Below are 27,133 nucleotides of genomic sequence, written 5' to 3'. Positions count from 1 at the left end.
TAAGGTAGTTCTGCCACATTTAACACCGATTTCATCTTTTTCAAGCCTCCTACACTCGAGGAAATGTCAGCATCGCTTCTTTTTTTCCTTGCTGAAATGGGATTTTTCACAATTTTCCATACATTTGATGTTGGAATTTTCGTTAATGTGGCCGTTTCTTCTAAAGATGCTTGCTTGCTGGCACCACGCTCAATGAGAGTCAAATAAACATTGTTTATCACTTCCTTAGTCTCAATAGAATAGTGTTTTCCACATTTGGGCGGGAGCATCTGCTGAGATACACTAGAGTCGCACATATTTTGCATAATTCGCACACGATTCAACACACGCTGTATTACACACGAAATAAGAATGATTACTAATAAACTTTAACTCAGTAGTATACGAAACCAAAGAATATTAAACAGAGGTAGGTATAAAATTATTTTCTATTACGGACCACAATTTTACCTGAATTTAAATTCCGAAACATTAGGTAATAATCTTGTTGTATTGTATGTTAATGACAAGCCTTGGATAATCCCATTCGAAAGCAATTGGTAACTTTCTTATATCTATGAACAGACCATACTATTTTCGAAAAAATTTGCTTTAAATATTAAGGTTTAACGTAACTTATTAACTTAGAGATTTATAGGGCGTTGTAGTTATAAATTTAATAAATATTTTTGCCCTGTACTTTAAAACTATTTGACGTATCCTGATCATACTTTGCTAAGTAACCGTAAAGGTTTCTGGCTACCATTAGGGGTACACGACAGAGGGAAGACACTGGTTGACAACCCTCATTCTAGGATAAAGGCGAATTTTCTGATTCTCTAATACTTTTATAAAATTTAACAAAAAATAACAAGATATTTAACATTCAACATAATGTTTCAAAATTATTTTGACGTCATAGGTGCTTATTAATTATAGTAGGTTTATTAGCATAGTTCAGATCCAAGAAATTCTCAAATTCCCCCTAATCATTGCTAGACAAGTAAATCCCCAACTTAATACCTATGTAGCAATAAAGCGATGCTGGACCTGTTTGAGTCTATCAATATGACATTGGTAATCAGGATTCCATAATAATGCAGTAGTTTTATGGAATTGAAAATATAATGACGACCTACCAATAAAGCCCAACATTTTATTCCTACTATCATAGACATATGATGGTAAACCCGCATACTTAACATTTCATCCCGCTTTTAATTTTTCATCAATCCAAGTATATTTGTAAACTGTAGGATCGCGAAGAAGGTGAAACGAGACATTTTGAAGCGTTTTGAGATATTGGCATCCATGGATTTCAAGTTACACCATCAGGATTCATGCGTAAATGAGGATGATCTAGAATCATCGAGAAAAGCTTTAAGTCGAAGGCAAAAAGAACGTAATTAGCATTACGAAAACAATATGGAAATGAATAACCCTCTTAAGTGGCGCTACGAATTAACTCGAATAGCCTTCGAAAACTAATTTCCACGTCTAACCACCCATACAGGCTCGATCCAATCTAGAAGTCCACCTGGTATACCTTCCATAGATAGTTTACTAAACAGTACCACCCTATCAAAGACTTTGAAAAAATATGTGGTCAACACTCTCCTGTTTTGAAGATAGGAACAATATAACATATTTTCCAGTAGTCTGAAGAATATTTTATATTAGAAAATCAAAATTCTTGTGGTTAATAAAGAAGATGAAGGGCAGTATCACCAGTTTAACGCCTGCAGCTTGAACAAGAAGTGGGATCACTCACGGGAGATCAAATGCCGCATACAAAAAACAGAAACCTATATAATACCATCTGAATATTGCTAAGATTGCTGCATGGAGTGGAAGTCTGGACCTTGACAGATGCTCCACGATTGAAAGCTTTCGAGGTGCGGTGCTATCGCCGTATGCTCAGGATCTCTTGCAAAATCAATTTAACATTATACATTGCGTGTATCAACTTATCCAACAAATCTTGCAGGGCAAGATAACCGGTAGAAAACGTCCGGGGCGCCGATGAACATCGTCACTGAAAAATATTACGCAGTGGACGGGAATGTCAAGAAGATTACATGGACCAACGTGGCCAACATCCATAGAGAGCTACTGACAGAAGAAGAACAAGTCTGAAAACATACCCGAATATTTTGAGCTCAGCATTCTAAAGTTGAAATATTTCCAATTACTGATGATACACTGTTTGCCATAAAAGCACCCAAAAATGACAGTCGCATTCAGGACGTACTAAACGCCCTGTATACTGCCGCCGAACGTAACCAGACTCTTAAATTTGCAGATTTAAATATATTATACTAGAATATTCGCTGGACCGGTACAGTTTACGCGCAAAGCGATCGCCGCCTGCTACGTGAACGCGTTTTAACCTGCCGCGCCCCCTGTCGACTGTATCAGAACTCGTAAATCAAGCGGGCGCGCTCGCCTCTACGCCGGCCGGCAACATTGTCCGGCAATTTTTTAATTTATTTATTTTTTTTTTGCGCTCTCGCGTTATTGTCGCGCGGACGCGATCGAATGCACAATGGGGAATAATAATTTTAAAAGTGGTGGGGACTGGTTAGGGCGGGGGTGAGGTACGCGCTGCGTGGAAATACGGGGCATTTGTATATTGTTGCGAAATATACGAGGCGGTGCAAATTAGGCGAACATTTTTTATTAAGTGTTCCATAAAATCAAATAAAACACTTTATTTTTTATCCTTACCATCTTCCTTAAGAAGTTCGACGTTGCCAACTTTTGAGAAATACAAGTATTAAACAAAAAATCACTCAAAAATCAAATAAAGATATAGTTACCTGGAAATAGTTTAAAAAACTCAAATGGGCTATGTAATCAGTTGTTCAATAATACGAATTCCTTCTTGAATACACAGTTCAACACTTTCCTGCAAATGTTGTCACATTTACACACACATCTTGAAAAAAGTTTCTTATTCTACTTATTATTCTTTTCTTTTGTCTTAGACGGTAGATTAACTTTTATTTGATTTTATAATCATTCTTTATAGGTAGGCGGAAATAGAAAGCATATTCGAATTTGTTAGTCAAAGGAATTTGTGCGCAATTTGGGCATATTAAACCATTCCACACTTCCAAAAGGTTTTATAACAACCCAAAACATTTGGTTGTGGGAGGAAGAATTGTGCGTAAGAAATATAATATAAATCGACAATGCAACAATGAAGAATGTCTTCCTCTAGCCATTATTAGAATCACCCTCTCTCTTAGCTATTTCTATTTCGTGCTTTGTCTAACCGAAAACTGTGTTCTTGAACAAACGCGCGCATTACCGTTGTCAAATATAAGCAAGTCCTAGAAATTCTTTGAGTTTGAATTAGGTGACTGATGTCTATCTCTCTCTCCTCTCCTTTCTCTCATCTCCCTTACCCTCTCTTTCCTTTCCCCTCCCCTCTCCCTCCCCCCTATCACCCGCCCCCTCTCTTTCCTCACCTCAACCCTCTCCTAACCACCCTCTCCTCTCTTCTCTCTCATCTCTCCACCCCTCTGCAGAGAAGCGAACTATGACGGTATCATCGGCATATTAAATAGTAGATATTAAAACGTATGGATCCTATTACCGTACCCTGTGGTATGCCGTGTTTAACTGTCCCTCTCCCACTCACAGTTTTCCCGATCCTAACCTCAAGCAACAAGGTATGAGAATCTGTGTCAAAGGCCTTCGCAAGATCGATAAAGAATGCAATATATTTTTCCTTATTATGCATTTTTTCTGAGACAATATTCACCAATTCAAACATGGTGTTCGCTGTGCTGGTTCCCACTCTGAAACCATATTGCTTTTTTGAGAGAATATTATTTTTATACAAAAACATTTTTCAAATAGATTTGCAATTAAATGGGTAAATAAGACTTTGACAAATATACAGACGTTCCACGGTGCTAGCTGGGGATGGGTATAACTGTGCGCAGAGACATTTTCCCGCAAAAGTTCGCAGGTCGACTTTATACCCACCTGTTGCAAAAACGACCTCCGCAAAACTTCTTACGGTTTCTCACCTGTCGACGGCAGCGATTCTCCGCTCCCGCTGCCGTTTTATTCGTCGTTTTTATGGATCGTTTACGACCAAAGAACCCCAGTAATTGAGCGCCGAGCTTTGTAGCCGAAATGGGTAAAATATTTTTGAAAAATTGATTCAAATTAAAAAAATTTCGTTAGCGTTAATTTTAATTCCGGCCTATTAACGTTAAGATTACGAATACAATACTCCTGTTACGAGAGAGAGACGAGACAGAAGATCGGATTACCCTATCGGATTTCAGGCTTCCCATTGGTTATTAGATTTCGGTAGCGGCCGTGAGAATTTGTTAATAACCTGCTGACGTGACAAATCTTTTTCACAGACCAATACGCAGGAGAGATAAGAGCGGACTACTTATGTTACGTAAGAAACAAGAAGAAATTCCTCTGTCGCCGTCGCAGCGTGAACTCATTAAACATGGATACGAAAAATGCTGAGTGCAGAAGAATCACAAGAAAAGAGTATCAATTTACTGCGGTTCCAAAGTGATCAAAAATTAACGCACAAAAAGGCTCGCAAAGCATCTATTCGAAATTTAATTGACTTTGCAACTCAAAAAATAAGTTTAACACACTTCATCTGATGAAGTTCATCATTGGATATTTATGTGGTCAATCATCCTTTTGTGGAGGGATGTTGTCACTATAGAGGGAGGTTCCACGAATCATCTTTCGCGTAGAATAGTAAGAATAGTTTTGGCAATGTGCATGTGCCCATAGGCGTATCTAAATCTTTAATCCTGTTTCTGACTGACAAAGCAATGAAATTAAAAATTTTTGAGGCGAATAAATGATATTTATTCTATTCCTATCTTACTATTAAAACAGCGAGACAACAGACAAAAACAAATAAAGAGCGAGATTCCTGAAGGACGATAACGTTCATAGTTTATTGACACCTGGTTTATTTTAGTTCCAAATGATAATTGAAATCAAAATAAATAAGAACTAAAAGTTCAGATTTTCAAGAACTTATATATTTTTTTACATGACAATTGTTTCGACAACACCGTCGTGTCTTTATCAAATCACATTTCATAAAGACACGGTGTTGTCGAAACAATTGTCTTGTCATAATATATAATTTCGTGAAAATCTGAACTTTTTAGTTCTTATTTATTTTGATAAATGGATTTTCATCAAGTAAAAGCCACCTCAGTTCAATGATAATTGAGCAGAAACACATTGAAGCAGCGTTATGTTAAAGTTTTATTTTGCCAACTTGGGTTATCAACATTTTATTGCCAAATAAAGACCCTGTGCGGCCCTTTTCAACACGGCATGTGTTTATTAGTTTTTAATTTATTTATTACTTTACTGTTTTCTTATGAATGGATAGATTCATAGAATTGAACAGGATAAACCTTCACTCTAGGGTATTCCTAGTAAAAACAAAAAGTTCTTTGTTAAGTTAATAACATGGCAAACAAAATCCGATAGTACAAAGGGAAATTTTAATATCTTTGATAACGTCTATTTGAAACGTTCTTGTATGCCTTGTTTACATGTAACCAGATTGGTTCAAGAAACATTAACCAACTTTTTTTTTGCCCAACAGTGTTTCGACCGAAAAATTCATACTCCTTTTATCGGTGCTGTACCCTAAGGCATCATCAAATTTAGAAATATTTTATTCTAAATTATTTTATGTTATTTGTTTGGCGCATGGTACGAATAGAGTAGCGAATGGATAAGAGACCAGTTTCCATTTGTTAATCATTTCATTAACCAAGTAATGTAGGGACCGTCGGTAGATTACTTTTCTCAGCCATTGAATTTACGGACAGACATAATATTTAACAAAACATAAAATTCTTTATCTCCTCTACCGCAGATCATTTTTCTTAATGGAGCCCGGCCGGAGAGAGAAACATAACCACAGCATAATCGGAACTCCATGAGCAAAGAATAAAAATAGTTGTAACACTCTCTAGTCAGTATTTCCAACATAACTTTTTTTTTAATCTAACAGTACCAAAAGTATTTCCAAAAGCGCCTTCATGTGTTCAATTTTATAAGAAAAATTGTCCAAATACTCGAAGTACTCACAACCAGTAATATCTCGCTGGATAACTTGGTTAGCCGCTGCCGAGAACTTTTAATTGAATTTGAACAGATAAGGAAATTCTAAACGACTCATCTTCTGAAGCTCTAATAAATATAAGAACTCTTTTTTTATGACCCAACAGTAAAAGAAGATTTAATATTTATAAAAACAAATTCTTCTTTGGTTCTTATAGCACTCACGAGGAGGGGGCTGTCTAAGTTCTTTGACAGATTCAGATATATTGGAAGAAGATTACAAAGCAATTTCAGGTAATATTGGGGCTGCGGTTACAAAAAACATTGTGGGTAATTGAAAATAAAGGCTTCAAGATCCTAAAAAATATTTCAGAAGTTGATTCGCAGAGATTACTACATCAGTTTATTATAAATAAAAAGAAATTTAACATGAAAATATAGGCCAAAAAAACTAAATCACTTAGATGTAAGCTGGAACTTGATAACCAAATTATAGAGCAGGTAATTAACATCAAATATTTAGGATATTATCATATGATAATAACACTGAGGATTAAATAAGAGAGCAGGATGCCTAAACAACACGGTATGGAAGAATAAATTCTTAAGAACCGAAACAAAATCCCGCATATATAAATCTGCAGTTGGACCAATATATAGAATATAGAAGAAGTTTTTATAGGCAATTTCACTAATTTTTAAACAGAGCTGGAGTTGTATAACTTAATTCAAAACTAAAATATTGTTCGATAACTTCTGTAGATGTTGCGCGAAGTTTTTCTTTTGAGAAATTTTGAAAAACATTTTGTTATCAGTTGTTTTTATAACTGCAAAGAATAATTTGTAAATTGCAAATGGCTATTATCTGAATGTATCAATGGTATTGTTGAATTATTAATTATTATAATATAATTTTTTTATAATAGCAATGAGGGGCATAAACACCGTCTCGGATGACTGATTCCCATATTGACCTGAGTAGCGGTTAAGATTGTTATAGATTTCTATACATTCTCGAATTTTTAGTTGGTAGAAGAACTGATTACATGCAAGAATTATAGTTTTATCGAATAAAATTTCATGAAACCGGACATAAAATTTTATTCGATAAAATTCTTGCCTTATGCCCTACGTTTAGCTCTGGTCCCCTCAAACAATATATAAGCAGGTACAGAGTAAAATGCGAGCTAGTTTCAGTCACGCTCTGAAGAAGTCAACAGGATGATTGGCGAAACGTCAGCAAGTTCGACTCAGCAAAAACAGACGCAGGAGGAATCCAGAAGTTTTGTAAAAAGTATTACAGCAGCCTGTGGAAGTTTCTTTGAAAAAAATAGTTCTGGATTTATTTCAAATAATATTAATGTTCATAATTACTTTTCCATGCATACATTCTGAAAATTTTATGCATTTAAATGAGAGAGATTTCTGCGTTCATTTTATGAATTTTTCTGCTGTGTTTTGATGAAATGTTGTAATATGCCAAATAGATTAGAGTATTGGCAAATATCCATTCACGAATACTGAAAATATTATGCCAAGGGCGTCTCGGCAAGATATTCGTAAAAAGGGCGAGAATTATATTTTAACAATAAAAATTAGGCATTCTGTACAGCCCTCTTAATTTTCAATCTTAATAATCTTGGTCATCTTCTCTTGACGTTAGTGGTCGATGATCCGATAGAAGAAATAGTCAATTTTCTCCTCTTTTTTGGTGATATGCTACAAAGTTTTTTTTCTAGTTCTCTGCTGTCACTTCCTCAATGGCTTAATCAAACAGTAACTTAAGGTCCTGTTGCGGCTTGCCACACAGCCTTACGCCAGCAACGATGTTTGTGTAAATTTGCTGTATGTAATAGTTTATGAAGTCTTTATCAAATAATCTTCAAATTCCAAATTTTTTATGGTTAACCAGTCGATAGTTTGTTGTTTTCTCTAAGGTGAATCAAAAGCAATGTTATCTTTTTGTCGCCTCTGTATGGTGTTTGTTCCGGGATCCGCCAATAAATTGAGAGGAGAGGAGTTGGCAACGCCGGGAATAACAACCTCTGGGGACGACACCGTGAACTGGCGGGCGGCTGCCGCTCATTTCGGTATGCAAATCCGGAGGCCCGCCGTTGTCATGTTTACGTCGGAAATTTGCACCGGCAACGTGTCACGCTCCCGCGTGGCGGCGGCGCCGGTTTGATCCGCACGTGGGTAATTTATTTACGAAGGCCTTTACGTTCGCGCCCCATTGTTCGGTGCATCTCCAAGAACTTCCCGCTTCCGCGAGCGCTCAAAGCGAAGACGAACGTCAGTCCGCGGGGGAAAGGTATTTATTATTGATAATCGCAGTGACGTAGGTATGAACAAAACTAATACAAAGAGAGCGAAAATAATCGGCTCACATTGTATCGTAAAAATTTGGCAATATATGAATATTTATGACTTTAAAAATCAGTTTATATAATATATTTTTAAGGTAACTGATTACGAATTCAGTACCAATTTTTTGAAATTCAAAATAAAAGCGAACAAGAGTCCTACAAGTTATCAACATAATATATGGGTGTTCCAATGTACACCCTTGTGAAATCTCTGTTTATGGATCGATTTTGATGATTTTTTGTTGGATAAATCTCTGAAAAATGCCTTGTTTTACGTATTGCTTCAACTAAAAGTTATGGTCAACTGTTACTATTTAAGAAAAGAGAAAGGCGGGAAAAGTAGTTTTAGGGATTTAAATCAAATAAATTAGCAACGAATTCTTATTCGGGAGTACTTAGAACCCAACTATATCAATTTCTATAATGCTAAAATACAAGGTATTTGAAATATCGTTTACGCCCTGCTTAAGGCCTTTGATTACGGATTAATTTTGATAACTTTTTTTTGTTGGATAGATCTCTCAAAAACGCACTAAAACCATATGTTTCTTTTTACATCAATCTAAAATCATGGCCAACTGGTACTAATTTTTGATGTCAAATATCGAGAACGGCTATTAGGAATTTCTTCAAGAATAAAGTCCGAACGAATTTTTATTCAGGACTACATAAAACTTAACTATAACATTTTCCATGAAGTTCCTTAAGCATTACTGCTGTAGAATGTTTGTTTATGGCTCAATTTTGATCATTCTTTTCTGCTGGATCGATCTTACTTAGGAGAAATAAAACGGTTTTTTCTTATAGCATCGACTAAAGTCATGGCTAACTGACACAGTTTTTTGAAGCGGTAAATCGAGCAGTAATTTTAGAGATTTTTTCAAATTGAAAATGACAACAGATCTTAAAACAACAGCATTAATAAATCTGAGTATTCGAAAGATGTGAACAAAATAAAAATATAAATTAGCTAGTGCGTTTGACTGTCGAATATTCGCTTGTCCATGGCAAACTTGGTTGTACAAAGTTCACATCTAATCCTCTCTAATCAAATTTAATTTTAAGAAAATCCAGCATAAAAAATTATATAGTTATGTTTTTTGTATTCCTGAATAAGAATTCACAGACACTTTATTCCTAAAGAAATCCAAAATAACCCTTCTCGATATTTGGCATCAAAAACTAGTCCCAGTTAGCCATGACTTCAGGTTGATCTCATAAGAAACTTAAGGTTTTATTGCGTTTTTAAGAGATCTCTCCAACAACTAGTCCCAGTTAGCCATGACTTCAGGTTGATGTCATAAGAAACTTAAGGTTTTATTGCGTTTTTAAGAGATCTCTCCAACAACAACAAAAATCATCGAAATCAAAGATTTTACAACGATGTACTTCCTTAAGTGGGGTTTAAACGATATTTCAAACACCCCGTATTGAAGCATTATAAAAATTGGTATAGGTTTTAAGTACCTCTGAATAATAATTCGTAACCAATTTATTTAAAAATAAAAAATAAATCCCTAATAGTACTTCTCTTCCCTCTCTTTTGTTGGCCATGACTTTAAGTTGATGCAACAATCACAACAAAGTTTTAGTACATTCTACAGAGACCTATCCAACAAAAAAAAATTATCAAAATCGAACCATAAACAAAGATTTTACAAGGGTGTACATTGCTTAAATGGAACACACTGTATAATATATTTAGGTATTGAAGTAGGTGCAAAAAGACAAACGCAATATAACTCTGGTTAGATGTTTCGACCAAGTCTTCGTCACATTCTTCGGAGTTTTATTCGTCGAAGCCAAAGTTCTCCTCATCGGATTCTTCGTCGATTTCTTTGACTTTGCCGACTTCTTCTTCGATCAAATTTTGCGACTCGTACGACCTTTCCTGACATTTAAGAAGTCGTAACAGCCTCGAAAAATGGCTATGACTCTGTTTGGGATTTTTGGAGGCTGGAAATTAATGGGTGACATCACACAGATTGTCGATTCTTGAAGTATTCCGGCCGAATCTACTGCGAAATTACTCCAAGTGTTGATTTCGGGCTTATTGGGCATCCATCGTATCATTGCTCGAAAGATTACTTGTAAGATTATTTAGCTGTATGGAGCTGTATAGAGCCACATAATTTTCAGCTGTATTTAAACAATGTTCATCCGTTTTATTAAAAATCCCTACTTTATCAAATGAATATTTTTAAGTTTTATGCCGAGATGCCGCTGGGTTTCCTTAGGCAACATTTCACGAAGATACATTCTTTAAAGTTTTTTATGAGACCGATATGTGGTCTTCCTTTTCTAGAGTCGACTTACAAAAATCCAACATACACAGAAAAACTTTTACATTCCAGGAACCCAGCGAGACGTATTTTTACGGCCTAGCGAAATGCAGTCTTATTTATAACATAATAAATGAAATTATTTGAAATACGTTGTGTGAACACTTAAGTGTATTAATGAAAAGATTTCTATTTCATTTTTCTAGGGAAATTTTAGTGACGCGTTGCGACAAAAATAAAGTTAGGTCGGCCTTGGGAAGATTTCGGAAGCTAGTTTTAACATATGTTTATAACTACAGATTCGCAAACATTATTTTCTTAAAATTAGAATCAAGCGGGGATTTTTTGTAACCTCTTATTATCATCGAAATTATTCTTGTTATATTAAAAAACGTCAATATTTATATTGTAATTTCGAGCATCAAAGGGGTGCTTGAACTTAATATTAATACATGTATAAATAATGTACATATTTCCCAGGTTATCCATCTCGAACGGTTTCGAACGAGCCATTACACTTCAAAATATTCACAATTTTATAACAAAGACTTTAAAACTCTGAACGACGCAACTAATATCACTGCTTGAATAATGACGTTTCAAAGACGGACACGCGCAGTGGCGCGCTTTATCGCTACGTAATTTTCGTATTGTAGTTTTAGTTTCTACCGTAAATAACTTTTCGCCAGCTGTAAAACAAATATCGGTGTTAGGGCTTACCGCCAACTTGTTACGATTTGATTTGCAGTGGGCGGTGTCTAGTGCTTCCACAGGTTTTGACCTAATAACCTCAATAAAAAGGGGTGCTACCTATCGGCAACAATTTACATTAATAATAATAATAAAATGGCCCGCATTTGACTTGTTTATATATAGATTCTCGGAATTTTCGTTGCTAGAAAGATTGATTACCTTCAAGACTTAGTTTTTCGAATAAGATTTTATGTCCCGGTTTTGAGATTGTGTGCGAATCAGTTAAGCTCTGAAGAAGTCAACAGGATGATTGGCGAAGCCTAAGTCAACAAAAACCGACGCAGGAGTTTTGAAAATAGAACCACATCATTTCTTAAATAAGTCTATAAATATAAAATAAAATATAGCGTGCCCAAAACATAAACATTTATTAAAATGTTTAATAAAATTGTCGATTGAGTAGTAGGCCCCATCCAGCAAAAGAGTTTTGCTAAATTGCCTTTTGGGCAATTCTCTAATAGTATGAGGTAAACAACTTCGAGCCACAGTAATTTTATAATATGTCTGGTTTTCCCGATTCTTGATTAATTATTTAAGGTGCGCTTGAGGTACAGTTAATATTTGAAAATCTGTAAAGTTTTGTTTCGCATTGTCGTGCTAATTGCACCATTGCCCTTATAGCTCAGCTTTGATCGGAAAAGACGCGCTCGGTTACTCGGCATGTGATGAATGCACCCAGATTAAAATTGAATAACAGAGTCAATCCTGACAAAGTGAATACGCCGCTTTGAGTTCATTTAAAGGTACCAGGCTACGCAAGAGATATACTGTTTTCAAAAGTATACAACAAAGACAAATAATAGGTGGTTGATTTTTGTCAAAAAAGATATATATAGAAATAGTAAGCGCGTATGCCGCAGTAAAAATAGTCCATCTTAATATTATCGTAATCTCAGTCTATAGATTCCCGGACGGGAGATGCTGAAATTATTATTTTAAAGGCGTCGTTTAATATTGGGATTCTATTTTTAAAAATTTAGTCTCAACTTTTTACGGAAAGGGAACAGTATGAATGCGTTGTTGTTCTGTCAACTGTTGATTTTCTTCTGTGAAAAGAATAGTGTTAAATCCCACTAAAACGAGAAGCTTTTGACAGCTAGAAAGACTACGTCTGAAGGAACGGCTGTTTAATCACGAAACCAAATAAGCCTATGGAAAGTTTTGTCCACAATAGGATTGAAATATCACGAAATAGACAAGAGGAAAATCCTTATGGAGTTGGTGCGATAATAGAATCGATCACACTGTGTCACTGTGTCTTTATCAAATGTAATATTTAGAAACTACCTGCTACTATATATACCGAACAATGACCATAAAACCTTAATTAATGTTGTTGTGAGAATTTAAGTTCAATAAAGGAGAGGTATTTAAATCTAATTGAGCGTTAAGCAACATTTGAATGTCTCATTTTGTTAATCTCCATGGCTTCCAATAAATTTAATTTTCTACTTTTTGTGGCTGTATGTAAAATATCAAAATTGTAGTCAAAAATGTGTTTTTCTGTGTTTAAGTATGTAGCATAATTAGAATCTAGACTATTGTTTTTAAACGCTCTTTTATGTTCGTTAATGCGTTTCTTGAAGGATCTACCTGTTTGTCCAATATAAATTTTAGGACAAGATCAGCATTTCAACCTGTAGACACCTGATTTTTGAGATTTTGGACATTTCGTTTTATTGTTTTTTTTTAATTTTCCTATTCTGTTGTTACTTCTGAAAGCTATTTTTAAACCACATTTTGCAAATGTTTTAAAACTTTTTCACTAGGTTCTCCTATGTACGTAATTGTTCTAAATTGTTCGCGTTCTGTATTAGGTTTCGGATAAATAGAGTTTACTGTAGTCTGGATATGTTTTTTATTTATAATTTTATCTATAATGGACGGATTGTTACCGTTGTTCAGTGCAATTTGTTTAATGATATAAAGTTCTTTGTTTAATTTTCTGTTGAGAGTGGCGTATTAAGAAGTTATTATTATGAAAGAGTGAAATGCAGCCATGCCAAGGATGATTTGAGCTGTTATGTATAACTGTGTCCGTGTGTGAAGGTTTATGATAAATTGAAATATTTAATTTGTTTTGCGCTTTCGTAATAGTTAAGTCTAAAAAATTAATAGAGTTATCCTGTTCAATCTCGATAGTGCCCAGTAGCATCAACAAATCAATGCATCAATTTGATATTTTCTCAAGATTAATTTAAATGTCTTCAGATCATAATGAAAACAGTTGTCTTGCTTATAAGCTTTTCCAGTACAAGGATATAATTCCAACGCTTGTACGAAGAATAAAAAGAGTGAACCAGAGGAACCTAATAATATAATCCAAAAACAAGCATAAAAAGTGGCAAGAGAAATTAACCCAATTCAGGTTTTATATAAAACACCAAAAGGAATGTCTCTTTTGCCTGGACTGTTGACCATGATCATGAACATGCAGTATACGGCTAGTTTCAGGTTTGGTATAATTAGCAACAGTGACAATATTTTGACCAAGTTTGATAATATTGTTAATTAAAGTAGATCAATAAAAGATCTGCATATACAGTATAGCAATATCTTAAAATCCTGTTGCCACACTAAAAAGATTGATGCAATAATGTTGCATAATGAAATAATATAGCATGTTTATTATTTAAAAATTCTGCAAAATAAAAGAAATCCACCACAACCCAAGGTCCATTATTTACAAAATGTTACACGTGTTTCGCCCACACATGTACCATCAGACGCATAAAATAAACATTTAAAAGAATAAAACAATTTACATAAATTCAGCAACGTACCCACATACACAGACGTCAACGCAAACGCAAACAGACACATAGATACGAATTACAAAATGTTGTCATATACAACACACACCAGAGACGTACAGTTTGTATTATTAAAAATTAAAGTCGGCTCGAAATTGAAAACATCGTGAATGCAATCAACGAGAGATCTCTTTTTTGGTTTGCCGATTTTTAATTTCTCCAGAAGACCCACGTTTCACTCTTTGGGCACTCAATATTGACATTTCTATTCGGAGGAAAGTTATGCTGCGTCGACAAAATATGAGTAAGGAAAGCAGATTTGGTGTCTCTGTCACATCAGTATCTAACACACAAGGTGTTCCTTGACGCCTGATAAACATGTTGCTGCCAGACTATCCGATATAAAATTACAACCGTAACAGTTCAAAGAATCCGATCTTGGAAAATAATCTATTAGATATTTGACTTTAATTAGAACAACTCGTGAACAACTTAGCCAGGCTTGGTGGAATATTACCGAAGAAGATCAACTTTAGATCTACATTTAGAGGTTTTGGATAATTTGTAAAATAATTTATTGATAGAACGTAGTGGACTACCATTAATGAATTTGTCTTATCGTCGTCAAAATATCTGAAATTGTTAAGTTTCACCCACCTGATCGGGTCTCAGACCAGGAGGCACCCACGTATACTCCTCCAAAGCGCACCCGGAGTCGTCGTCGCTCTGGGAGTGCCTCTGGGGGTCCACCCCGCTAGGAGGGGCGAACGGAGAACCCTTCCCCAAAAATCTATCCGACACCGGATGGTCGGTGACCATTTTGCCTCCCCCGGGGGAGGGGAGGGCCGGCGGCGACGCGGCACCTTCGTGGTGATGCACGTTTGACATTGGTGACGGCGACTGGTGGCGGGGGTAGCTCCGGCAAACCGGTCTGCAAAAAAAATTATTTCTCTGTGAAATTCTTTAAATTTCGTTAACAGTAGAACCGCAACAGACTCGTCGTGAAGCTCAGACGTGGCTACCTGGTTTTGCATTTACATTCGAAATTTTCTCGGTAGAAAAATAACGAAATTGCGAGCCCGGGGCACTGTCTGACGCGTTCCATGAGCGGAACGTTTCGGAGGGCGTCAAGTTTTACAGATTCAGTTTTTCGCTTAAAATGACTAAACTTTTAGGGATTAGTGCGCAACAAGATATTGTAATCTTACATAAATATTGTAACGTTTGTTTGAAAATATAGTTGATCTTCCAAATTTTATTATCAATTAATTAAATTAAAGTTACTGAACATAAATATGATGTAACTTAAAATTTGCGCGTTCCGGCTTCTCTTTTTATCTGACCTCTGGCGCGCTTTTAGGGAATGCAGCGACTAGAATGGCACTGATTTCTAGTTGTAACTACACAGATTTTAGCTGCCGTAGAATTACTATTTATCTGTATTAACAAACTATATTGCTCATATTGTATCAGTGTAATTACAGTGTGAGAGTATCAAAGACTCGCATAGCTATGACCGGTTAAGTAAAGTCTGTTCGTAGATATAAGAAAGTGATTTACTGATACGAATTAAGGAAAGACCCGGGCAAGTTGTAAGAATGAAATATGGCCGAACAGATCCGTACTTTCCTTAGAATTTAATTATTTGGAGTTTTGTTAGGAAAAATACTAAATAATATTTATTTATTTATGTATGTATTTATGTTTAAATCTAAAATAAAATTACAAGTTATTTTTATTACCCACTTAAATTACTTAAAATTAATCACATAATATATCAGTATCACTATGGCTATCATCGCCTGTTCTAATTATTATTTGTTCTATATTTGCAATATGGACATACGATTGTTCTGCTTTTTCTATATCTGTGACAGAATTTGCCCAACTTTGTGGAGGGATGTTAAAAACTTCGGTTTCTATAAGTTTGAGGACATTGGAGTTAACACGGGGAAAAACATTGTTACGACGAATGGCAGATTTCAGTTGGTGCCAAACATGTTCAATGGGAATAAATATATAGTGGTAAGGTAAAACTGTATGCCCTAGATTTTTTGAATAATTATCACAGACGTATTCCTTTTCTAGGTTCAAGCTTTGTAGAACCTCAATTAATTGCTTCTTGGTATAATCTTCGTGAAAATAAATGTCGTTGTTTGTTGTTCTCTGTAAATCCTAATTTTTTCTAGATATTCCAGTCGCCATTTCCGAATTCTAAAAGATTCCGTTAAAACTTGTCTTTTGTCAATTTTTTTAAACCTAAAACCCATGTGTTGAATACACTTCCGTAAGGTAGTTCTGCCACATTTAACACCGGTTTCATCTTTTTCAAGCCTCCTAATTAAGATATCTATAACTGGTAAATTGTACGCCGTATTATATCTTGATCACTTTCTTTTTTTCCTCTCTAAAATGGGATTATTCACAATTTTCCAAACAGTTGATGTTGGAATTTTCGTCAATGTGGTCGTTTCTTCTAAAGATGCTTGCTTGCTGGCACCACGTTCAATGAGAGTCAAATAAACATTGTTTATAACTTCCTTAGTCTCGATAGAATAGTGTTTTCTACATTTGGGAGGGAGCATCTCTTGAGATACACTAGACTCCCACATATTTTGCATAATTCGCACACGATTCAACACACGCTGTATTACACACGAAATAAGAATCATTACTAATAAACTGAAACTAAGGAGTATACCAAACCAAAGAATATTAAACATAGGTAGGTATAAAATTATTTTCTATTACGGACCACAATTTTACCTGAATTTAAATTCCGAAACATTAGGTAATAATCTTGTTGCATTGTATGTTAATGACCACCCTTGGATAATCCCATTCAAAAGCAATTGGTCACTTTCTTATATCTATGAACAGACCATACATGCTTATTTTTGAATAAACTTATGAGGGACATAAATAATCTTTGAAACATTTTGGAGATTTGGGAAAATGAGGGACAAATATACTACTGAAAAGCAGAACATTTTACTCCCAACAAAAAGATTTACTGCTCCTGAAAATTTTTTATTAACAGTCGTATGATATTTTTTTGGAATAGATTAAAACACTTGGCACAATCGTCTTTGCTGATACAGAAAAGGAGATTCTGTAGAGTAAATAAAATAATTACTATCCTATAGCGCTGATATATTTCTAGGTGCAGATTCGCTCCACTCGAAGAGTGTAACACTAAAAAAACTCAGTTTTGAAAGAGAAAATTTGCTCGTTACCAGGATCAATTTTAAACTCATAAATAAAACAACAATGACTTGCCGACCGGTTAAAACTTTTACACTCGTTTATAATTATTATTTAAATCGCATTACGACTATTAATATACAGGCGATCCTTAAAGGGAAACTTGCCCGAGCATAAAATTTGAATATCTACTTCGGCAGAGGCGACATATTTCGTCCGTCTTAAGTAGATGTTTATCCAAATTTTCGTATATCTTAATCATCTCCAGCGGACACGTTCGGAAACAAATTACCTCGGACCGTTAATATTTATTTTTATTGGGCAAGTTTAGAAATGTCGTCAGATTTATTTGATTTCTAGACGAATTTAAAATGACCGAGACACAGGTGTTTTCGGATATCTTAATTGTCGTTGTTCTGGGCGTTGCTGACACTGAAAGCGTTTTTATGACGTTTAATACAAAATAATATCATTTACCGTTTTTAAGAACTTTGAAGTCTAAAATCGGAGAAAATTTAAACATTTTGTTTGGGCTAAATCACTGATATTGTATCTGTCTAATGAATCATACAAGATGTGCCACTTGAAATAGATAACGAAACCGAAAGCGTTTATTGCTTAGTTGCTATACTTATGCGGCCAGTGACTTAAAGGCCTAATCCAAGTTCTAACTCATCTGGGAAGTATACAAATGTTTATACGAAAGGTTTTTATTTTTTTATCGCACAAAAGTAATGCAAACTCTCACTAGATGACAATATAAATAATTAAAAAAAAACTAATTAAATAAATTTAACAAGCAGGAACGGCATTCATCATCGCATCTACATTTTTTTCTATATACCAGTTTCCATCCCCATTTTTTAAAATCTTTTAATACAAGTTTTTTATCCGTACCCGAGAACGCCATTTTACTTACATGAAGTTCATTGTTACTTGGAAGTTGCTTAAATATTTCATTATTGAATAATGATTTTGTTCAACATATTAATTTTCCCCCACCCCTTTAAATAACAAATAAACTGAAGATTTTTTATCGCACACTGTAGGGTGTTATACAGGGTGTAGTTCCTTGTTTAAAATGAAGCATAGTTCGTTAGATAAACGTTGCGCCAAAAGCCAACCATTAGGGAGATATCGCGCTGCACATATGGCGAAAAACTATGTGTTTATTTTTTTTCTTAAAACCGAAAATAAAATAACAATAAACAATAAAATATTGCGGAAATATTGCTATTATAAAAACGCATTTTCTGCATATATATATATATATATATATATATATATATATATATATATATATATATATATATATATATATATATATATATATATATATATATATATATATATATATTAAAGAGTGCTGCTACTTGTCTGTTGCCCTTTCATAATATTAAATATTTACAAATCCGGTTGTTCGAATTTCGCGGTTCATGTCTTTGATAAAACATGGTAAACAAGCTGTCCTGAGGAGACCTACGATTAAGAAACGCCTATGGATAAAGACCACAAGCCTCCAAGGGATTTAGTATTAGATAATAATTTTTTGATTAAATTAAAAGTATTTTGTATTCAAAACGCCTTAAGAAAAGACAGCAGGCTACAAATTTTTTTATCTCGTTATGCATTGCTTTTGATTTTAAAATGGTAAGTATTACGAAACAAATGCAGGAGACAAGTTTCTAAATAAAACATAAAAATATATTTCATCTTTAAATTTATTCACTTCTTCTAAAAAAAAAATATAATACTAATACCTCTGTAATATTTCAATGTTCTACCTATTTTCGTTTATAAGGTAAAAAATAAAAACTTTATTTTTCCGCCATGTTTGTTGTGTTGAATGACTTTTAAACCAACGTTTATATAACAAAGTACCCTTTATTTTAAACCAGACATCATCCCATCAATACCTTATATATAAATGTAAAATTAATTAATTTGTATACTAACGATTCCACATAATCTATAGGAATTGAAATAAATAATGTACGGAAGACAGTTTACTTTTTAAAAAAATGTCAACATCTATATCATCACGCCATCACAAGCAAACCACACACTCTCAACCCAAAAATGGAAACAATCCGCTCAAGAAAGAACCATGATACCTGGCTTAAAATCAGTCTTAAAATTTCAAAAGGATTTGTAAGCATAAAAAAATTTCCACATCACTGGATTCTCAGTTGCCATTTCGCATTTTGGGTTTAGCAGTACAATTACTGAAAAATACGAAAATTCGCCGACTCGCGTTGAAATGTTTTTCCAACCAGCTTCCACGGGCAACCATATCCGTGGGTGTCACTTAAGTAGATTAAAACGAACTCATTACTTCGGTGACGTAACACGTGCCTCGGTTAATTCTGAAATTTCGTTGTTTTACTCGAAATTAAAACGACAAATGACCTATCGTTAGAGCTGAGCGAGAGGAGCTCAAATGTCGATTTGATTGGTTTAAATTATGATAGAAAAGGCTCCAGGTACTTTGCCATAGCTAAACTATATTATATTTTTAAATAATGCATACCCACCACTAAATTAGGCACTAATTTACACACATTACACACCTACCGATTTTATTATGAGTTATAATATCAATAAAAGATAAATGCCGAAGTTCGCCTTTCCGGATATGCTTTCCCCATGAAAAGTTCATATCCTTCAAGGTTTTCTATAGCAATTTTGGTTAGTTTCTGTCTAGAGAGGTTATTTTCTTTTTAAAATGGAAAATGGACTTTTTTAGGAATAAGGGTCAATCATTGAAATGAATGTTGAAAATTTTCCTCATACTGTCTTACTGTTACCATTATTCACATTTTCAATTTTTCAATTTTTCAAACAAACTTCCACAGGCCACTGTAATACTATTTACAAAACTTCTCGATTCCTATCGCGTCGGTGGTTGTTGAGTCGAACTTGCAAACCTTTCGCCAATCATCCGCCAATAGTAGCACATTCTCAAATTTTTAAACTCTGTTTTCAATTGACAGGAATATATTACAAAGTCACCATTAATATGGGACTATTAAGCCAATTGCATCAACTCTATATATAACACTATCAGAGGTGTCTTTGAATGGGGAACAGCATCCCAGTGTGGTCAACATTGCTGATTGCAGATTCAATAAAGGTTGATCTCATACATGTGGAAAGTACCCAGAAAATTGTTACATAAATCACCCCAGCAACTAACAATAACTCGGTTATATCATTTATAAACCATCACCTCCAAAGATAGCGACAGAATTGAATACAGATCTAATTCCTGCACTTAATCGATAACACATCCCATTCCTATCGCGACAGCTCACCTTAGCTGGAAATACGTTCTTCGAGTAAGTCGCCGCTTCAAAAAAACCTCAACACGATCACGCGTTACACGAGTACATAAATAACAGTCGTCGTGCATTAAACCCTGCATTGCTTCTAAATGGGGTGGCAAGTCGGTAGACTAAAGATCTACACAAAGACGGAGAAGGTGCTACTGTTATTCGCGGTGTTTTTTGCGTTGGTCGCTTTGATATTGCTGATTGTCGTACTCGGCAGGACCAACAGTGAGTACGTGTAGCATTTTTAGCATCAACATCCATAAATCTCTCATCACACAGACGGCGAACTATGCACGTCAGCTTCTTGCATCCGCTCAGCCCGACACATCATCGAAATGGTCGACCCTAAAGCCGACCCCTGCGATGATTTTTATCAATTCGCATGCGGTACTTTCATCTCCAACTCCATATCGCACGGGGAAGCTTCGATCGTCAACGACATGAAAGAACTAACCGACACCCAAATCGAAAACCTCATCAGTCAAGACATCGAAGACGATCAGTATCTACCGAAGTCTTTCAGATACCAACGAAAGGTAATACGTCTCCTTACATTAGGGAATCGAGAAAGGAATTTGCGTGACAGTTTTACAGAATGTGCATGAATACGACCGCCATCGAAGAAGAAAAAGATCGCACATTTCTGGATACCCTAGAAGAACTGATAGGGGGATGGCCGTTGGCCAAAGGACACGCGATGCAGTTCAGTTGGTCGGAAGCTATGGTGAACGCGAGGAAGATGGGGCTCAAGTTCAACTACTTTTTGGGGGTCAGGGTCCAGCCGATGCCCAAAGAGAACCAAGTATATTTGAAGGTATCGTCTGCACATAAGTAAGAGTTTGTTTAGTAAATGATTTGTCGAATTAGCTCGGTCCCCCACCCAAATGTAACTTTGACGAGGACGTCTGGAAAGAAGAAAACATCCCCTTGTTCTTAGAGATGGCATCTGAGTGGGGATCGCCTTCTCCCAGCGCCCGAACCGAAATGCTCAAAACAATAGAGTTCTACAAGGAGTTTAAGAAGGTGGGTAGGGCGGTTGTAGTTCACTTGGTGTGGACTTGCGGTTTTAGATAGTCGATAAAGCGTACAACGCGACCAAGGACATCAAGCCCGAGCACAAAAAGTCCACTATCGCCAGGTTGAAGCACCTGCAGCTCATCAGGTTGCCTTGGCTCCAATTCCTTAGAGACATTACAGGTTTTGAACACCTTAAGGAGGAAGACACCATTATTGTGGACATTACGCAGGAATACCTCACGGACTTGTACTACCTCTTGCTGAGGACCGAACACAAGTAAGTCAGCTGGGTGGTGGTTCGATCCTCCATAATTATTTTCTGGCACCAGGTTCGTGTCGAACTATATAGCAACGCTTCTCATACTGGAAGACTACGGGTTCCTCACGAAGAAGATAGCCAGGCTAGGCATGAAAATCGAAGACAGGCCCGATTATAAGAATCGGAGGGAGTATTGCTTAAGCAAGACGAAAACTACGTAAGTTGAATGGGCAATAAGGAATTTCGGCAATAAAAAGTGTCTATTTTAGATTCGACAGCGTTGCCGACGCGTTGTACGTGAGGAAATTCGTCAACGGCGACAACAAAATGGCAGTTGAAGAGATGGTGAAAAGTATAAGAAGAGAATTGGAAGTGGGGCTAGAGGGTAACGAGTGGATGGACTCCGTCACCAAAGTGGAGGCCAAGAAATTCTTGGAAAATGTCACAGCGCACGTAGGCTGGACGGACTTGGTGTACAACGAAGAAAGGACTGAGCAATACTTTGGATACCACAAGGTCAGTCCTACTGCATGTCTATCAAAACAGCAAACAGCAAAGCAACAGAATCGTAATTTGCGATTAAGATAATTCAAGAATGGTAATGGGAGTGACTGTTCCACACCACTGAAAAATATCAATTAATTTTTATGTACTTTTCACAAACCATTAATTTTTGCGATTTCTTTATGGAAACAAAATATTTGCCAGTTGCACTTGGAGTTTACCAACATCACTTCGGTGAATAAACAAATGATGAGGTTCCGAACAGATATGTATTACGAAATGAACGTGGGAACTTTTGAAGATCAGCTCTCAGCCTTCGTTCACAGCCCTTATACAGACGTTAATGCGTTTTACCTCAAGTTCTACAATATCCTCAGTAAGTGTGGGACCGTTAGAGGTCAGCGTTTCCATTGACGAGATATTTTTAGTTTTAGCCGCTCCACTGCTGCAGCCTCCGATCTTCGACAGAGACGCTCCTAAGTACATAAACTATGGGGCCCTGGGTAGCATAATAGGACACGAGTTGACTCACGCTTTCAGCGAAGAGCAGAGCGAATACACCGAGTATTTCGGCAAAGATCGGAGCTTTTGGACAAACGACACGTCGGACATGTACGAGGAGGCTAGCAGATGTATAGTGGAGGAAGTGGAAAGCTATGACAAGCATGTCGAAGGGTTTAGCGTAAGTAAGATGCTAACTGAGATGTTTAACCTAGCTGGTTAGCAGCAGATGAGCAAAGCATTTTGTTTTTTGGTAACTGACATTAACTCTTGTATTGGCAGGAACACTGGTATGCATTAAGTATAAGTTGCAACATTGTAAGTTGTATAAGTCAATTTTGGAAAGCTGTAGTTAGGGATGTTTTTTCTTTTAATTGTTTGGACTTCAAACAATAGTGATTTTTTTCTAAAAACTTTTCAAAACGTACTCAAAAGGCGTTTTTAAAAAGTTTTAAATATTTTTTCTTGCTGATTGAAAACCTTTATCTTTAAAGCAAGCATTCTGACCTTTCCGGAGTGTTACAGTCCGATATAATTAATGATTCGGAAAGAGATAATTTAAGGTTGAGACCTACTATTGATTTGAAAGAACCATTTGACATGTTCCGTGTACCTATATGCAGCCCCAGAATATTTGCTTCAGCGTTAAACTCTTTATCATTCATTGCTAATTTTAGATAAATCTTGTCTACTTGTGATTTGCTGGCTTAATTGCGTTAAGCTTTAGTTTATGAGCTGAAAATATATCATATAGAAAAGTTAAGTCCTTTTTAACGTTTGTAGCTGCATCAACTACTTCTTTTGCTTGTAAAGATTAAAGCAGTTGGGAATCGTCAGCGTACTAATAAAGACATTGTTTCAAAAAACAAAAGAAAAGTCAGATATGTATGTTGAGAAGAGCAGACAGAGGTCTCAAGATCGAGCTTGGGGGTTCGAACTGTGTCATAGAAAGAGTGCTAATTTACTATGGTTGTAAACATTACATTTAGTTGCCAAACAGTTGTAGCCCTTCAATTCGAGATTATTCAGGATTTGCCGGCCATGCTCGAAGTAGTCAGGACCGGATTCAGCAGATAATTTACGATTTTAAATATCTACGAATGACATTATCGTTTCGGTTTTTTGTTTCAGGACAACGCGACGATAACATGGGAAGAAAACGTTGCGGACTTGACCGGAATCAACCTCGCGTACACGGCGTACCAAAAGTGGGTACTATCCAACGGCTTGGAACCCAATTTACCAGGGGTCCCTTTCTCGCCCAACCAAATGTTTTGGATCATGGCTAGCACGTATCTGTGCTACGATCCCAAAGCAGGGGGTGCGAAGCATTTTGCAGACTTGTCGCATTCAAGCCCCAGGTTCAGGGTGATCAGCGCTATCAAAAACTCGCCCCATTTCGCCAAAGATTACGAGTGCGCGACAGGTAGAGAAATGAACCCGACGCAGAAATGTAGGATATTCGCGTGATGACGTAGTAAATTATTTTTTCGAAACGACTTGGTTTGTTTTACATGCCCGGCGGTTTTCTTTTCGCGGTTAATTGGAAATAATGCCCATATAGAACGCGGTCTTAACGATTTTATGCCTGAGCTGGCGGCCAATTAATTTAATGCGTAACAATCGTAGGTTTGATGAAATCCGTATATAATTCAGGTTTCTCTATTTTCCACGATCTCGCGTTGTGAAACTCGTATATACGTTTGACATTTTGAAGGAATCTGGGTTGGACAAACAATCATTTGCACACAGTACTCTTCCACTAACTATACCGTGTGTTTCAATTTGCCATAAATTTAGAGCGACTTTCACGATGAAATATTGTTATACAGGGTGGTCCGTAATGAATAATAATAATAATAATAATAATTACAGGTTTATTAACTCAATTGAGAAAAAAAGTTGCTATAAATAAATGAAATCAAGCAACAAATAGGTGTGGATAATCAAATAATACATATATGTAACTGTTATAAGACAACTGTAGAGGCATGCAGAAGAGAGGGAGGCAAAAAAAGAAAAATATATTTAAGTGTGTAAACTCGATAGAATTTAAACAGAACGAAAATCATCGTTTAAAAAGTTCTAATATCACGCGTATTCACTTTGGACGAATCATATGACAGAAACTGGTCGCAGGTAATATACGCCGATTATGCATATTAAGCCAATTTAGGTCCTTAAACTTATGAGACATATGTCCTCTTTGATGCATAAGATCAACCTCACATTCGAATTTTGCCTATGCAAGTGCCGCATTTTGGGCGTCAAGTTTTTCTACAGTATTTTTAAATAATATATAATTAAATAATGTACAAAAAATAAATGTCGAATTGATGTGGGACACCAACATGAAAGAACTTTATCAAAATCGACTAACAGAAAAAATCGATAAAAACCCCATAGACGAAAATGAAGATATTAACAATAGTTGGAAGAAACTAAAATGGAACTTAAACTGAAATGAAAAAACAAAGAGGAAGCATGCTTAAAGTATATGTCATCAAAAACGGCAGAAGCATACGAAGAATATAAGAGAATCCGCAACGACACTAAAATACTAGTTAGACAAACCAAAGACTAACACTGGGAAATCTTCTCCAAAAGGATGGAACGTGACTTCTATGGACTGCAGGAACAAATCTGGTGACTAATAAGAAAAGAATACTTGGAGGGACTTTACAATAAAGAGGAGGTCAAAACTGACCCCAATACATCAGATATAAATAAGTGATGAGATCGATATAGAAAAGAAAGATACAGTAACGGCACTCCAAAAATTAAAAAAACCGAAAGAGCCCGGGTTTATTCAAGAAGATTTTCTCCCAACATAGAATACCACATGAATAAAGAACTATGGTTATGATTCGCTTATTCAAAAAGGAAGATGGAAAAAAATTTTCGAAAACTACAGGGGCATAAATTTACTATGTACGACCCTGAAGGTAACTACGAAGATAATAACGAACAAAATTAATGAATATATCACACTAGCCGACGAACAACAGGGATTTAGATCATGAGGATCATGCACAGATGCATGTAATAAGACAAAATCAATCGAATACAACCGGCCAGCCTTCATGTGTTTTATTTACTTGCAGAAAGCCTTCGATCCAAATTCAATTGAAAGATACGATACACCTTCTTTACGATCGACAAATTCTATTCAACATCATCGAAACAATTGAAAATACATACAGGGAAAATAACATACAATCAAAAATAAATGGCGAACTAACTCAACAAATATCTGCAAGTAATGGCATCGTCAAGGGGAGCCTTTAAGCCCGCTTCTTTTTAACATCGTAATGGATGAAATAATCAAATAAGTTCACAAACTAAGACGAAACAAAATGGGAAATAGGCGATTGAAAATTCTGTGCTATGCAGATGACGCGGTTCTTGTAACGGAAAACGAAGATGATCTTCAAAGACTTCATTCTGTACCAGTTCAATAAAACAGTCAAACAATTTAATATGGTCATACCAGCGGCAAAAACAAACTCGTAGGTCACTTCCAAGTCACCGATCAGATGCAAACTTGTGGTTGAGGACAAAATGATACCATAGGAACTGCCATTCAAATATTTAGGAATTGAAATATCTGGAAAGTAAGGAACCAAGCTACAAGAGCGTCTAGAGCAGCAGCATCCCAACTGAAGCAAAAGCCCGGATATATAAAACTGCTATTAGACCTATAGTCGCCAGTAGTGAATAAGTATAATATAGGCTTCCCCCACTCCTCTCCCTTTTGTGGGCGTATCCTCCTTCCCCACGACTCTCTAGCTCCTCCCCCTTTACCCATAATCCCTTGAAACTGGCTCCCATTGGATAAGCAACCAGAAATGCGGTTTAATCAATCTCCCCACCTCTAGTTTGCGATGGCGGCGAAGCCAATCAGAGCCCAGATATTTTCCCACCCCTAAGAAAAGCAATGGCGTCAATGAGACTTGATCATATTGTTCGCGTGACCATCTGCACCCCCTAGCGGTTCGAATGTAAACTAGTGTCCCCTCTTGGAATAAGATTTTCTTTAATAAGGTAACCCCACCTAGTGAATATTGACCAAAACATTTATTTTAAAAACATATAGTTC

The 27,133-nt window shown here is 35.9% G+C and overlaps 2 protein-coding genes across 4 annotated transcripts in view; one reads left to right on the top strand and one right to left on the bottom strand.

Moving 5' to 3' along the window:
* Positions 1–27,133, bottom strand: part of LOC132695671 (protein prickle-like) — a 357,244-nt gene that overhangs the window by 42,924 nt on the left and 287,187 nt on the right. For both annotated transcript variants that reach the window (XM_060660081.1, XM_060660089.1), the window contains one exon: positions 14,875–15,148. In XM_060660081.1, coding sequence (XP_060516064.1) covers positions 14,875–15,148 — 274 coding nt within the window. The remainder of the gene's footprint in view (positions 1–14,874; positions 15,149–27,133) is intronic.
* LOC132700208 (neprilysin-2-like) lies at positions 20,759–24,530 on the top strand. Of its 2 annotated transcripts, none has more exons than XM_060667403.1 (10): positions 20,759–20,978; positions 21,033–21,289; positions 21,340–21,567; positions 21,621–21,776; positions 21,824–22,047; positions 22,100–22,246; positions 22,299–22,545; positions 22,738–22,909; positions 22,962–23,215; positions 24,166–24,530. In XM_060667403.1, the coding sequence occupies exons 1-10, from the start codon at positions 20,855–20,857 to the stop codon at positions 24,502–24,504; spliced, it is 2,148 nt and encodes a 715-aa protein (XP_060523386.1). In that variant the 5' UTR covers positions 20,759–20,854; the 3' UTR covers positions 24,505–24,530. The 2 variants fall into 2 exon arrangements, with proteins under 2 accessions (XP_060523386.1, XP_060523397.1); XM_060667414.1 differs by having other exon boundaries at positions 20,850–20,982.

Source organism: Cylas formicarius, unplaced genomic scaffold (genome assembly GCF_029955315.1).
Source record: "Cylas formicarius isolate icCylForm1 unplaced genomic scaffold, icCylForm1.1 PGA_scaffold_10__41_contigs__length_53128322, whole genome shotgun sequence".
In the NCBI taxonomy this organism is placed as follows: Eukaryota; Metazoa; Arthropoda; class Insecta; order Coleoptera; family Brentidae; genus Cylas; species Cylas formicarius.
This window is presented reverse-complemented; position numbering and strand designations above follow the sequence as displayed.

Bases quoted from the DNA above. Each gene is read 5' to 3' on its own strand.
- LOC132700208 (XM_060667403.1), top strand. From the start codon at position 20,855: ATGGGGTGGCAAGTCGGTAGACTAAAGATCTACACAAAGACGGAGAAG. The intron at 21,290-21,339 runs GTAATACGTCTC...TTTGCGTGACAG, and splicing joins CTTTCAGATACCAACGAAAG to TTTTACAGAATGTGCATGAA. The intron at 21,568-21,620 runs GTATCGTCTGCA...TTGTCGAATTAG, and splicing joins AGAACCAAGTATATTTGAAG to CTCGGTCCCCCACCCAAATG.